The 15,996-nt window shown below is 35.2% G+C and overlaps 1 protein-coding gene across 1 annotated transcript; it reads left to right on the top strand.

The window, feature by feature from the left end:
- The first annotated feature begins 4,142 nt into the window (after nucleotides 1-4,142).
- Nucleotides 4,143-12,391, top strand: LOC133181223 (uncharacterized). Its single transcript, XM_061315760.1, has 4 exons — nucleotides 4,143-4,245; nucleotides 6,509-6,639; nucleotides 6,721-11,908; nucleotides 12,246-12,391. Exons 1-4 carry the CDS (start codon nucleotides 4,143-4,145, stop codon nucleotides 12,389-12,391), a joined length of 5,568 nt encoding a protein of 1,855 aa, XP_061171744.1.
- Nucleotides 12,392-15,996: the final 3,605 nt, after the last annotated feature.

Genomic DNA, 15,996 nt, shown 5'->3' on the forward strand with positions numbered 1-15,996 from the left:
TGATGACATGTCTTTGTACTCGTAAAATTACAAATAGTTATATACCATCGTTACATTATGATTTGTACCTTGATCTCTAATGGAGAGAACTAATATAGGCCACTTTTGCCTGCTGTTCAATCCATGTTCATTATATAAACTTCTGTGTATTACTATATCATGAATAAAATAATTCTTGAACCCTGATGAAAGTAGTATATATTTTACATTAAGTAACCAATTATATTTTGTACAAGGACATGTCTCAATTCTTTCAAACATACGAGGGTTGTCCATAACGTCCTTGGACAAATGCTATAATTTTCTTTAAAAAGTCCGCACTGGACGATAATATTTTAATATAGACCATGATTTAGTAAATATATAACAATTAAAACAGTACACACTATTTTACGATCGTTATAGGTGAAAATACTTTGTAAATGCAAGCCGCACAGCCCTGCAAGGGCCACATCGCTCACCTGAGCATTTGACTAGGAGTTCAGTATTATAAGTGGTTTTAACCTACCCATAACGGAAGGGGGATGATTTGAACAAACTTGAATCTACACTAACTGAAGATGCTTTCATATAAATATGTTTAATCATGGCTCTGCTGTTCTTGAGAAGATTTTTAAAGATTTTTCCTATGTATTCCTATGTAAAACTTAGATCGTCCATTGTGGTTCCACCCCAACCCCGGGGGTCATGATTTGAACAAACTTGAATCTACACTACCTGAGGATGCTTCCATATAAATATGTTTAATCATGGCTCTGCTGTTCTTGAGAAGATTTTTAAAGATGTTTCCTATGTATTCCTATGTAAAACTTAGATCGTCCATTGTGGTTCCACCCCAACCCCGGGGGTCATGATTTGAACAAACTTGAATCTACACTACCTGAGGATGCTTCCATATAAATATGTTTAATCATGGCTCTGCTATTCTTGAGAAGATTTTTAAAGATTTTTCCTATGTTTTCCTATGTACATGTAAAACTTTGATCGTACATTGTGGCCTGCCCCCACCCCAAGGGGCGATGTTTTCATAAAAGTTTTATCTTTCCCAGCCCCGTGGTTCTGAAAAGGAAGATTCTTAAAGATATTTCCTATGAATTCCTATGTAAAACTTTGATCATCCATTGTGGCCCCGCCCCGACCCCGGGGTCATGGTTTGAACAAATTTGAATCTACATGACCTGAGGATGTTTTCATATAAGTTTCATCTTTCCTGGCCCAGTGGTTCTGGAGAAGAAGATTTTTAAATATTTTCCTATGTATTCCTATGTAAAAATTTGATTCCATTGTGGCCCCGCCCTACCCCCAGGGGTCATGATTTGAACAAACTTGAATCTACTCTACCAGGGGATGTTTCTATATAAGTTTCATCTTTCCTGACCCAGTGGTTCTGGAGAAGAAGATGTTTCCTATGTATTCCTATGTAAAGCTTTGATCATCCATTGTGGCCCCGTCCTACCCCCAGGGGTCATGATTTGAACAAACTTGAATCTACACTAACTGAAGATGTTTCCTTATAAGTTTCAACTTTCCTGGCCCAGTGGTTCTTGAGATGAAGATTTTTAAAACACCCCACCAGATTTTCACTATTTCTTAATTATCTCCCCTTGAAAGAGGTGTGGCCCTTCATTTGAACAGACTTGAATCCCCTTCACCCAAGGATGCGTTGTGGCAAGTTTGGTCAAAATTGGCCCAATGGTTCTGGAGAAGAAGATGAAATTGTGAAAAGTTAACGACGACGAGGACGACAACAACGCCAACGACAACGACGACAGACAACGGACAAATTTTGATCAGAAAAGCTCACTTCAAGCTTCGGCTCAGGTGAGCTAAAAATATGCATTTTGAATTTTTATCACATATTCATTCTCTTTATCATGCCACATTGTAAAGTATGTGCAAAAATATTTATGTATAGACCATAATTGATTTAATTTTTAAAATTAAAAAAACAATACACTGTATATACACATTAATTTACGAGGGTCATCAACATAAAACGTTCGTATACACAGGCTGCATAGCCCAGTCCGACTTACACTAGATTTATAACAACGTCAATATCCTAATTTCATCAAATAACAGTGCTTTTCCACTTCTTGTAGTGTCTCCGAACTTGTACAAACCGTTTAAAAATCATATATACCAATTCCAAATCAATGAACTAATTAGTTCAAGTTGTTTGAATACCATATTAAAACATTTTAGGAGTGGACGCTGTTCCGTTCGAATGGCTGACGTCGCTTTTTCTGTCAATTTTTGAAACATATTTCTTGCGATTTTTACTTATATTTTCATTGCCTGTATAGTAAGCGATACTAAAGATATCAGAAAATGACGTTAGCCGCTTTATTTTTAATAATTTAATTTTTATTAAGCTTTGACTTGTTTTATGAAGAAAATAATCATTTTAATTAGAACACTTTATTTCAAGCATTTTAACCATAAGCCGTGCGCATTCTATCTGCGACCTTTCAAAGACCGCGATTTTTACAAAAATATGAATTTCAAACAATAAAAAAACAAATTATTTCTGACTTGGATTTTCCTAAGAAATATATTTTCGTATACGAAGAGTATATCTAGAGCCATTCATTTTGACAAAAACCCATTGTCCACTAACTTTATGGACAACCTCGTCTATCTGTTTTATATAAATTTAATATACTTTTCATTATACAATGCTCTGATTCCAATACATTTTAATCAAAATTTTATATATAATGAAATTTTCCATTGAGTAAATAGAGGTAAGCAACCAAGTTCATTATAGATCACCAACAATGCTCGGATATTTATTTAAGGCACCAAATTCACAAAAAAAAAAAAAAAAAAAAAAAAAAAAAATGTGATGGACATAATTTTGCATTTGAAAAACATAGTTTAGAAGACGTAACATCGGAAATTGCTACTAAATTGCGTAATCAATATTTTCTTTTCATTAAAGCAGTTCATCTGTTCATCGAGACGAAATATTTCTAATTTTCTATTATTGTGTTTTCTAACCCATGTGAGGTCACTCTATGCAAACTCTGCAACTGCAGATTTATGAATTTAAATTTGAGATAATTGTTTCATTTACCCCCCCCCCCCCAAAAAAAAATCAATCTAAGGAAAGACAGACGTACATTCCAAAACTTTAATTACATGTTCTTATTTACCTTGATGTATTCTCTCTCATATATTTTTCAAAAAACCAGCCATTACGGATATTTTTCGTCTGTAAGATAAAGGTTTCTTTTATTTACTAGTCTTTTAAACGCTTTATCTAGGGTATTCCTTCTGCTCATTAGGAAGAACCATTTTTACATCGATGAAAATAATCCTAATGACAACTTACAAAGCGGACTTGGTTATTTCACAATCTTTAAAATGCAAAATCTAGCTTTTAAAAAAGACAAAATCAAAAGGTTTTTCACACAAGCTTTCTTAAATAATGATTGGTACCGCAATTAAATCGGACGATAAGGAATTAGACAAGAGGATCATCAACTTTTGTGACCTTCCAGACGATGTGTTGTTTTCAATTTTCAGAAAGTTGGACATCAAATCCTTGTCCACCTTACCCTGATGACATGTCTTTGTACTCGTAAAATTACAAATAGTTATATACCATCGTTACATTATGATTTGTACCTTGATCTCTAATGGAGAGAACTAATATAGGCCACTTTTGCCTGCTGTTCAATCCATGTTCATTATATAAACTTCTGTGTATTACTATATCATGAATAAAATAATTCTTGAACCCTGATGAAAGTAGTATATATTTTACATTAAGTAACCAATTATATTTTGTACAAGGACATGTCTCAATTCTTTCAAACATACGAGGGTTGTCCATAACGTCCTTGGACAAATGCTATAATTTTCTTTAAAAAGTCCGCACTGGACGATAATATTTTAATATAGACCATGATTTAGTAAATATGTAGCAGTGTGTTTTAACTGTATATAATGTATATCACATAATATTTGAATAAATATTATTGATATAAATGAAATTAAATAAGATTTTATGATTTAATACAAAACCCAGATCCACCCCTTTATTTACTTGGTGAGCGATAGAGTTCAAAGGTTATGACATTAGGGTTCTGTAATTTTATTGGTTGTAAGTTTTGGTGGTTCTGAGTTGTTCTCAGATGGACTACTCAGAGAATTTGGTCAGGATAGTTGTGGTTTTTGTAACAAGAGAATTTTTAGACAAAGACAAAGACTTTGAGACCTTTAAGACCAGATCTGACAGTAAGTATAAAGTTTAACGTTCTATATCTTTATAATATTTCTATCTAGCTAATATCACTGTTTGAAAGAAGAGTGAAAGTTTAAATATGAATAAAACTAAATTTAAAGCATTTTACCTCAGAGTATAAATTTATTTGAATTATGAGTATTATAGTATGTATAGTATAGTGTACAGTATTTGTTATTAGATATGTAGACCTGTATGACGCATCCAGGCTATTTACTATGTTTTATGGAATGGGCCTTGTCCCATAGAGAGGTAATTTGAATATATGTTACCTTTTGTATATTTTAAGTTATAATTACATATTGTTACATTTCTTGAAATGTGGCAGTAAAATATTTGTGTAAAGAATATTTGTACAGTGATTTATGTATATGCTAAATATTCAAAGTAAGGAAGAGATAACTCTTAACTGTTAAATCTATTTATTGTACATCAATAAGAATAAGTAATATATATTATATACATTTGTTATCTCATGTGATATTCATTGTTATTATTTTATTTTATAGGGCCGTTTTGTTTATAATATTGACTTCCATAAACATCAGTAATAAACACAATAATGAACCCTTAGCCAGGAGTTGAGTTATTTACATCTAGTATAAACCACCCCTGCAACATTGGCGCCCACGTTGGGACAGGATGACTTCAACCACGATAGACGTGATGGACAGGTCAGCGTATACATATGAGTGATGCAGCGAATTCGATGGAGTGTGACAAACTGTGACATTTCAGTGAACTTGTGTCCGCATAAGAGTAACAGCTGTTAACTTCAGTGACTTTAAACCTGGCCAGTAGAGGTATTGTGTAGACACTGTTTACAAGGTACATGTAATTTTTACAGGCATGCCATACAGTTGTTTTTAAATCTTTCGCAGATAGTGTGTAAATCATGTGAATGCTGTAATTTAATTTGCAAAGGTTTTGAATATTTTTTTGTTTGATTACCCTTGATTTCTAAAATGTAAAATGTAAATTTTTCTTGCTTTATTCAAATTTTGGGTTTTAAATCCAGTACTGGTTATCTTTGTATTTTGGCCATAGTTTATTTTTCTAATTTTTTTGATTGAAAAATTTCTAGTTAATTTTTTTTGTAAATTCATTGTGTAAATTTTTTTTATCAGTGATATCTGGTTAAATAATTTTCATTTGAATTAAATCACTTAAAGTAAAGTAAATTTTGTGAAAGTTATGTGAGAAAGTCCCGAGCACAGCATTCAGTTTCTCCATTTTTTTTCCAGCTTATCCTTCTTAGCACTAATATGTGACCAAAAAGTTTACTGACCTTATTGACAGTGACATAAAATTTGACTGGTGTATATAGTTTAGTCAGTGAGTTTAATTGGTCAGTTGTTTGCATTGTGGTTTGTTAGTTCCTGCAGTTTTGTGTAGATATGTAGTTACTAGAATCTGATCAGTGTTTGTCTGTCATAATCATCTTTTATACCCCACAAGCTTTGTACAGGTAATTTAAAATTTACTGTAGAAATAAGTACTGAGATCCGCGCCCGTTATCGTGTTGTGATCACAATCATTAAGATCGGGTTCGAGGTCCGCTTCTAGAATTTCACCGGAAGTCGGTTTGTTTTGATGTTTTTGTGAAGAAGTTAGAGAAATATTTTGTTTCTTTTCTCAGTCATTTAGGTAAAGTAATTGGTTCAAAATACACAGTGAAGTTATTTTACTTACTGTTATCACACTTGTTCGTCTGGGTTAGCTGAAATAAATTTTAGTCCATACAATTGCCAGATTTCGTTGACAGTTAGACCTCTGTCAACTTTACGTGTTTGTGTTGTTATTTGACAAGCTTAAAGTTGGAACAAATTCCTATTGAAGTGTTAGCATTCTCAGCATGTAATTAAAATTCTGTTTCAGTAATTCTTTATTGCAGATTTATTTTTTTTTTCTTTCAGGAATTATTAGTAAATACTTTGCATACATTGACAAACATTTTTTTGAGGTGTATTTTTTTTTTTTGTCTTTGAAAATTGCACATATTCGTTTACATGTTCTGCAAACCGGAAGTGCATCTTTACATACCGGAAATACTGCTTGGTTACAGGAAGGGGTTTGTTTACATTGATTATGCAAATATTTTATAGTTTTTATGCTGCATGCTTGTGTTGCTGCCATGTACTTTGTGTTATGAGAATGATTGAACTTAGAATAATTGACATATGTATTTCACACTGATCTGTACCATTTTGTGTACTTTGTATGTCACCATAGACACTCTGAGTTTTCATCTCATAGGTGATAGTGAAATTACATACAGTAGTATCATGGAGTTTTCAGCAAAAGAGATTGACAATATTGTCACAGCTTTTAAAGAATTAGATGTTAAACCAAATGTAGATTCACCTCAAAGTTTTATCGATTGGATGGTAGATTATCATGAATTTGTTTGGCCTATACATATTCCTAAATTGTCATTGTTTTCAGGAAAAGGTGCAACTTCATTTCAGGTTTGGCACTATGAAGTTCGATGCTTAATGCAAGAAGGATATCCTACAGATAAAATACTTCAAGCCATTCGACAGTCCCTGAAAGGAGAAGCCAGCAGAACTGTCATGAACCTAGGTGTCGAAGCAACTCTATCAGACATTCTCGCTAGGTTGGACAGTGTATATGGACTTGTCGATAGGGCTGAGGCTATTCTTGCTGATTTCTATTCAGCACGACAGAAACCCAGTGAAAATGTTACATCATGGAGTTGTAGGTTGGAGGACATTATGTGTAAAGTATGTCAGACTAAGGACATTGACCATACAGAAAGGAATTTAATGCTACACAACATGTTATGGATTGGACTCAAACCTTCACTGAAGCACATAACTGGATATCTGTACGACAGCATTCAAAGTTTCGATGAACTGTTAGTGGCTTTGAGGAGAGTGGAACAAGAACACTTGGTTGATAGTGATTGTCCTACGCAAAACAGAAATCTTATGGAGTCAGAGGAGAAACAGAATTCACACAAGAGACAGAAATCTGTGAAAAAGAAAGACACTAATGACAATGTGAGTTCTACCACCATGCAGATGTCCATGAAGTCAGACACAGATAATTCTATCGTAAATAGGCAGGATCATGAACAAATGAACATTGGAACTGTGTCATCGTCATCCTATGTACCATATGATAATCCAAACCATTATACAGTGAATGAACCTGTGTGTTACAAATGTGGACAACATGGTCACATTGCGATTGGATGTCGAGTAATTACGCACCACAAGAGACGACCCTACTACACTCGGAAGTCTTCAGAACGAGGATACATACATCAGCAGTATACACCATCCTCAAAGACTTACAATAAGAAATCATCATTGATTGGAGAGTGTAATGAAGTGTCCGTCAAGATTTTTGATGTTGCAACCACTGCACTACTTGACACTGGATCAACCGTCTCTACCATCAGTGAAACTTTCTACAAGGAACATTTCCCTGAAATTCCCTTGCAATCTTTAGACTTTGCATTGAATGTGGAATGTGCAGATGGACTACAACTTCCATATTCAGGATACATTTCACTGGATGTACAGATATCGGGAATTTCATCATTCCCCTTACTGAATAACTGTTTGTTCCTGGTTGTTCCACAGAGTGCGTATAATTTGAAGGTTCCTGTTCTTATTGGGACAAACCTACTGTGCATCATAATGGAGACTACCAAGGATATGTATGGAAACCAATTTTTACAGAGAGCAGACATGTATACGCCATGGTACCTGTCCATGAGATGCTTGGTAATGCGTGAAAGAGAACTTGCCAAGAACAGAGACATTCTAGCTTTCATCAGATCAGCAGAGAGTAGGAAGATAACTATACCTGCCAACAGTGAAGTTGTAATTAATGGTTACCTGGACAAGAAAGTTAATTATGAACCAGTGTGTGCTATTGTACAACCAACAACTTCATCGTTTATTCCTGATGATTTGGATATTTCCCCTACTCTTGTCTCATACCATTACCAAAATACTGAACTAGTGCCTATCCACATAACGAACGTATCAACTAGGACAGTTACAGTTCCACCAAAAGCGTTATTATGTGAACTCCAGCCTGTTACAGTGGAAAGTCAGAAGCAGTTTACTGGAGAGAAAATGCCAGATTTTGACATCATGGAAAAGATAAAGATTGAAGATAGTAACTTGGATGCAACAGAACTACAGAAAGCAGTTCGACTAATAAAGACATACAATGATGTATTTTCCAAAAATGATGAGGACATTGGACTTACAGCAAGAGTGAAACATCAGATAGAACTTACAAATACAGTGCCATTCAAACAGCGACACAGAAAGATTCCAATCAATATGATTGATGAACTGAGGAATCACATACAACAACTTCTAACAAGTGGTGTCATCAGGAGATCAAGGTCACCATGGGCCAGTAATGTGGTGTTAGTGAGGAAGAAGAGTGGTCAACTAAGGATGTGCATTGACTACAGACAGTTAAATCAGAGGACAGTAAAGGATGCGTATGCTCTTCCTAGAATTGATGACATCTTAGATTCTCTTCATGGTAACAAATATTTCACAGTCCTTGACATGAAGAGTGGTTATCATCAAATAGAGATAGAGGAAAAGCACAAGGAGCGCACAGCCTTCACTGTAGGCCCACTTGGATTCTTCGAGTATGAACGAATGCCATTTGGATTAGCCAATGCGCCCGCCACCTACCAACGGCTGATGGAAGACATATTTGCAGATCTTAACCTTAGTATTTGCCTAATTTACTTGGATGATATTATCGTGTTTTCAAGGACATTTGAGGATCATCTCGAGAGGCTAGACAAAGTTTTACAAAGAATACGGAATTCTGGATTAAAACTATCACCATCCAAATGCCAATTCTTCAAAACTAAGGTTAAATATGTTGGACATATTATTTCTGCAGAGGGAATATCACCAGACCCAGACAAAGTGGATAAAGTGAAGTCATGGCCAGTACCAAGAACACCCGAGGAAGTACGAAAATTTTTAGGATTCATTGGCTATTATCGGAAATTCATTAAGAATTTTTCCAAAATTGCCAGACCACTTACAGATTTAACACCTAGTCCACAGTCTTCAAAGAAAAGAAGAAAACAACAGATATCAGTGACATGGAAATGGGGTAAAGATCAACAAGAGGCTTTTGATGTTCTACGCCAGCACTTAACATCACCGCCCATACTTGGCTATCCAGACATGACACTGCCATTTGAACTTCATACTGATGCAAGTTCCAGAGGACTTGGTGCCATTCTTTACCAAGAACAGAACGGGATGAAGCGAGTCATTGGATACGCTAGTAGAGGACTTACACCTGCAGAACGAAATTACCCTGCCCATAAGCTTGAGTTTTTGGCTTTGAAATGGTCCATCACAGAGAAGTTTAAGGATTATTTATATGGATCCAAATTTACTGCTATTACAGACAACAACCCATTAACTTACATCCTTTCCAATGCCAAATTAGACGCAACAGGCCACAGATGGGTTGCAGCATTATCTGCCTATGATTTCGACATCAAATACAGACCAGGGAAGAACAACGCAGCGGCAGATGCATTATCACGATTGGAGCCTAACAGTACAGAAATGGTTACCATCTCATCTGATTCTATCAGTGCCATCAGCAAGTTACAAACAACACCTTGCATAGAATCAATTTCCATCTCAGAACGACCACTTGCCCAGTTACAAGATCCACATGGCTTGATGAGGTTTGATATTGCAAAGGCTCAACAAGATGACCCTGAACTATTACCCTGGATACAGAGTATTTATGATGGATACAAGCCAAAGAAGAGTGAGTTATCAGGATCCTTTGCAGACACCATATTGTTTAGAAACTTTGACAAACTAAAGCTAATTAACAACATCCTGTACAGAGAAGTTAAGGTGGATGAGAACAAAGTCAATCAGCTTGTTGTACCCTCAAACTTAGTAGGCCATGTACTGAAGTCTCTACACAACAACATGGGACATCCTGGAAGAGAGAAGACATTAGGTTTACTTAGGGATAGATTCTTCTGGCCTGGACAGTACAAGGATGTAGAAAACTGGATTACAGAATGTAGAAGATGTATACTTAGGAAAACACCGGCCCAGGACAAAGCTGAACTTACCAACATCATCACCTCGCAGCCGCTTGAACTGGTGTGTATGGATTTCCTGTGTTTGGAGAGAAGTAAGGGAGGTTATGAAAATGTACTTGTGATAACGGATCATTTTACCCGTTTTGCCATCGCCGTACCAACTAGAAACACAACAGCCAGAACAACAGCGGAAGCATTTTTCAACAATTTTATAGTACACTATGGACTCCCCAAACGCATTCATTCTGATCAAGGTGCAAACTTTGAGAGTAAACTTATCAAGGAATTATGTCAACTTTTCGGCATTTCAAAATCAAGAACTACACCATACCACCCGATGGGGAATGGACTTTGTGAGCGCTTTAACAGGACTTTAATAAACATGTTAGGAACATTAGAACAATCAAGAAAAGCAGACTGGAAATCTTACATAGCTCCCATTGTACATGCATACAACTGCATGAAACAGGAAACTACAAAATTTTCGCCTTATCATCTTATGTTTGGAAGAGAACCTAATCTGCCAATTGACATTGAATTTGGATTAGATAAAGGAAATCAGAAATCAGCATCCCTTACAAAGTACATAGACAACTTGAAAGAGCGACTAAGGAAATCTTATCAGTTGGCATCAGAAGCTGCAAGAAAATCACAGCAAAGACAAAAGGACAACTATGATCTTAAATCCAGAGGAGCTGTATTAGAAGTTGGTGACAGAGTCCTGGTTAAGATTGTGGCCTATGATGGACGTCATAAACTTGCAGACAAATGGGAAGAAGAACCCTATCTGGTGATTAGCCAACCAAATGAAGGGATCCCTGTCTACAAAGTTCAGAGAGAAGACGGTGCTGGTAGAGTAAGGATACTTCATAGAAACCTACTCTTACCCATTGGACATGTTACAGAGTTTCAACCAAAGGTAGATTCCAAACAAGAGAAACCTATTCCAGCAATGCGGAAACCTACACCAAAGCCAAGGACTAGACAGAACAAGAGGGAAAACGGTGACACACAGTCCACTGTCGATACCCAGTCAGATACAGATGATGAAGAAGCAGTCTATATAACAATACCAGATGGAACACAACGTCATCACATTGATGCCCCTAACATTGTGTTACCTGAAGTTGAGACGGAAATTGGGATTGTTGATGAAGATCTCCAAACAGTTGGGGACGCCCATCAGATTGGAGAAGATATATTGCAAGAGAATGCAGATAAAGAGACTGCTATGGAACCTGCACCACAAGCAGATGATCCAGAATCTGAAGCTGAACCAGCACCTGTTATTGAACAGGAAGATAAAGTTGAACTAGCAGAAGAAGCTGAACCAGCAGAAGAAGCTGAACCAGCAGATGAAAGTGAACCAGGATTAGATGACATAAGTTCACCTGTTGCTGCTCCACGCAGGTCAACCAGGCCTAGAAGAGAGCCAGATTGGTTAAGAAGTGGAAATTATGTGCGATTACAACAGGCGAATATTGATCCGCATTGGTCTGAGAAAGCAAAGTTACTACAGAACATTCTTCAAGATGAAAGATGTCAAGGATTTGAACGAGGTGAGATTTTAAAAACTTTACTCGATATTGTAAAGAAAACTTGAATTTGTAAATTTCAGTGAATTGTATTATAATTTTAACATGATTTTAAATTTTACATTCTTCATTGAGAATGACGAGGACGTCATTTTTCGGAGGAGGGGAAGAATGTAGCAGTGTGTTTTAACTGTATATAATGTATATCACATAATATTTGAATAAATATTATTGATATAAATGAAATTAAATAAGATTTTATGATTTAATACAAAACCCAGATCCACCCCTTTATTTACTTGGTGAGCGATAGAGTTCAAAGGTTATGACATTAGGGTTCTGTAATTTTATTGGTTGTAAGTTTTGGTGGTTCTGAGTTGTTCTCAGATGGACTACTCAGAGAATTTGGTCAGGATAGTTGTGGTTTTTGTAACAAGAGAATTTTTAGACAAAGACAAAGACTTTGAGACCTTTAAGACCAGATCTGACAGTAAGTATAAAGTTTAACGTTCTATATCTTTATAATATTTCTATCTAGCTAATATCACTGTTTGAAAGAAGAGTGAAAGTTTAAATATGAATAAAACTAAATTTAAAGCATTTTACCTCAGAGTATAAATTTATTTGAATTATGAGTATTATAGTATGTATAGTATAGTGTACAGTATTTGTTATTAGATATGTAGACCTGTATGACGCATCCAGGCTATTTACTATGTTTTATGGAATGGGCCTTGTCCCATAGAGAGGTAATTTGAATATATGTTACCTTTTGTATATTTTAAGTTATAATTACATATTGTTACATTTCTTGAAATGTGGCAGTAAAATATTTGTGTAAAGAATATTTGTACAGTGATTTATGTATATGCTAAATATTCAAAGTAAGGAAGAGATAACTCTTAACTGTTAAATCTATTTATTGTACATCAATAAGAATAAGTAATATATATTATATACATTTGTTATCTCATGTGATATTCATTGTTATTATTTTATTTTATAGGGCCGTTTTGTTTATAATATTGACTTCCATAAACATCAGTAATAAACACAATAATGAACCCTTAGCCAGGAGTTGAGTTATTTACATCTAGTATAAACCACCCCTGCAACAAATATATAACAATTAAAACAGTACACACTATTTTACGATCGTTATAGGTGAAAATACTTTGTAAATGCAAGCCGCACAGCCCTGCAAGGGCCACATCGCTCACCTGAGCATTTGACTAGGAGTTCAGTATTATAAGTGGTTTTAACCTACCCATAACGGAAGGGGGATGATTTGAACAAACTTGAATCTACACTAACTGAAGATGCTTTCATATAAATATGTTTAATCATGGCTCTGCTGTTCTTGAGAAGATTTTTAAAGATTTTTCCTATGTATTCCTATGTAAAACTTAGATCGTCCATTGTGGTTCCACCCCAACCCCGGGGGTCATGATTTGAACAAACTTGAATCTACACTACCTGAGGATGCTTCCATATAAATATGTTTAATCATGGCTCTGCTGTTCTTGAGAAGATTTTTAAAGATGTTTCCTATGTATTCCTATGTAAAACTTAGATCGTCCATTGTGGTTCCACCCCAACCCCGGGGGTCATGATTTGAACAAACTTGAATCTACACTACCTGAGGATGCTTCCATATAAATATGTTTAATCATGGCTCTGCTATTCTTGAGAAGATTTTTAAAGATTTTTCCTATGTTTTCCTATGTACATGTAAAACTTTGATCGTACATTGTGGCCTGCCCCCACCCCAAGGGGCGATGTTTTCATAAAAGTTTTATCTTTCCCAGCCCCGTGGTTCTGAAAAGGAAGATTCTTAAAGATATTTCCTATGAATTCCTATGTAAAACTTTGATCATCCATTGTGGCCCCGCCCCGACCCCGGGGTCATGGTTTGAACAAATTTGAATCTACATGACCTGAGGATGTTTTCATATAAGTTTCATCTTTCCTGGCCCAGTGGTTCTGGAGAAGAAGATTTTTAAATATTTTCCTATGTATTCCTATGTAAAAATTTGATTCCATTGTGGCCCCGCCCTACCCCCAGGGGTCATGATTTGAACAAACTTGAATCTACTCTACCAGGGGATGTTTCTATATAAGTTTCATCTTTCCTGACCCAGTGGTTCTGGAGAAGAAGATGTTTCCTATGTATTCCTATGTAAAGCTTTGATCATCCATTGTGGCCCCGTCCTACCCCCAGGGGTCATGATTTGAACAAACTTGAATCTACACTAACTGAAGATGTTTCCTTATAAGTTTCAACTTTCCTGGCCCAGTGGTTCTTGAGATGAAGATTTTTAAAACACCCCACCAGATTTTCACTATTTCTTAATTATCTCCCCTTGAAAGAGGTGTGGCCCTTCATTTGAACAGACTTGAATCCCCTTCACCCAAGGATGCGTTGTGGCAAGTTTGGTCAAAATTGGCCCAATGGTTCTGGAGAAGAAGATGAAATTGTGAAAAGTTAACGACGACGAGGACGACAACAACGCCAACGACAACGACGACAGACAACGGACAAATTTTGATCAGAAAAGCTCACTTCAAGCTTCGGCTCAGGTGAGCTAAAAATATGCATTTTGAATTTTTATCACATATTCATTCTCTTTATCATGCCACATTGTAAAGTATGTGCAAAAATATTTATGTATAGACCATAATTGATTTAATTTTTAAAATTAAAAAAACAATACACTGTATATACACATTAATTTACGAGGGTCATCAACATAAAACGTTCGTATACACAGGCTGCATAGCCCAGTCCGACTTACACTAGATTTATAACAACGTCAATATCCTAATTTCATCAAATAACAGTGCTTTTCCACTTCTTGTAGTGTCTCCGAACTTGTACAAACCGTTTAAAAATCATATATACCAATTCCAAATCAATGAACTAATTAGTTCAAGTTGTTTGAATACCATATTAAAACATTTTAGGAGTGGACGCTGTTCCGTTCACTCGGCTGACGTCGCTTTTTCTGTCAATTTTTGAAACATATTTCTTGCGATTTTTACTTATATTTTCATTGCCTGTATAGTAAGCGATACTAAAGATATCAGAAAATGACGTTAGCCGCTTTATTTTTAATAATTTAATTTTTATTAAGCTTTGACTTGTTTTATGAAGAAAATAATCATTTTAATTAGAACACTTTATTTCAAGCATTTTAACCATAAGCCGTGCGCATTCTATCTGCGACCTTTCAAAGACCGCGATTTTTACAAAAATATGAATTTCAAACAATAAAAAAACAAATTATTTCTGACTTGGATTTTCCTAAGAAATATATTTTCGTATACGAAGAGTATATCTAGAGCCATTCATTTTGACAAAAACCCATTGTCCACTAACTTTATGGACAACCTCGTCTATCTGTTTTATATAAATTTAATATACTTTTCATTATACAATGCTCTGATTCCAATACATTTTAATCAAAATTTTATATATAATGAAATTTTCCATTGAGTAAATAGAGGTAAGCAACCAAGTTCATTATAGATCACCAACAATGCTCGGATATTTATTTAAGGCACCAAATTCACAAAAAAAAAAAAAAAAAAAAAAAAAAAAATGTGATGGACATAATTTTGCATTTGAAAAACATAGTTTAGAAGACGTAACATCGGAAATTGCTACTAAATTGCGTAATCAATATTTTCTTTTCATTAAAGCAGTTCATCTGTTCATCGAGACGAAATATTTCTAATTTTCTATTATTGTGTTTTCTAACCCATGTGAGGTCACTCTATGCAAACTCTGCAACTGCAGATTTATGAATTTAAATTTGAGATAATTGTTTCATTTACCCCCCCCCCCCCCAAAAAAAAAATCAATCTAAGGAAAGACAGACGTACATTCCAAAACTTTAATTACATGTTCTTATTTACCTTGATGTATTCTCTCTCATATATTTTTCAAAAAACCAGCCATTACGGATATTTTTCGTCTGTAAGATAAAGGTTTCTTTTATTTACTAGTCTTTTAAACGCTTTATCTAGGGTATTCCTTCTGCTCATTAGGAAGAACCATTTTTACATCGATGAAAATAATCCTAATGACAACTTACAAAGCGGACTTGGTT

This window comes from Saccostrea echinata, unplaced genomic scaffold (assembly GCF_033153115.1).
Source record: "Saccostrea echinata isolate AGI-Se365-2 ecotype Australia unplaced genomic scaffold, CSIRO_AGI_Sech_v1 ptg000008l, whole genome shotgun sequence".
Lineage (NCBI taxonomy): Eukaryota > Metazoa > Mollusca > Bivalvia > Ostreida > Ostreidae > Saccostrea > Saccostrea echinata.

What these genes read in the sequence shown, in the direction of transcription:
- LOC133181223 (XM_061315760.1), top strand. Translation starts at nt 4,143, where the DNA reads ATGGACTACTCAGAGAATTTGGTCAGGATAGTTGTGGTTTTTGTAACA. An exon ending in AAAGTTTTATCGATTGGATG is followed by an intron (nt 6,640 to 6,720) that starts GTAGATTATCAT and finishes ACTTCATTTCAG; the next exon opens with GTTTGGCACTATGAAGTTCG. An exon ending in ATGTCAAGGATTTGAACGAG is followed by an intron (nt 11,909 to 12,245) that starts GTGAGATTTTAA and finishes ATTGGTTGTAAG; the next exon opens with TTTTGGTGGTTCTGAGTTGT.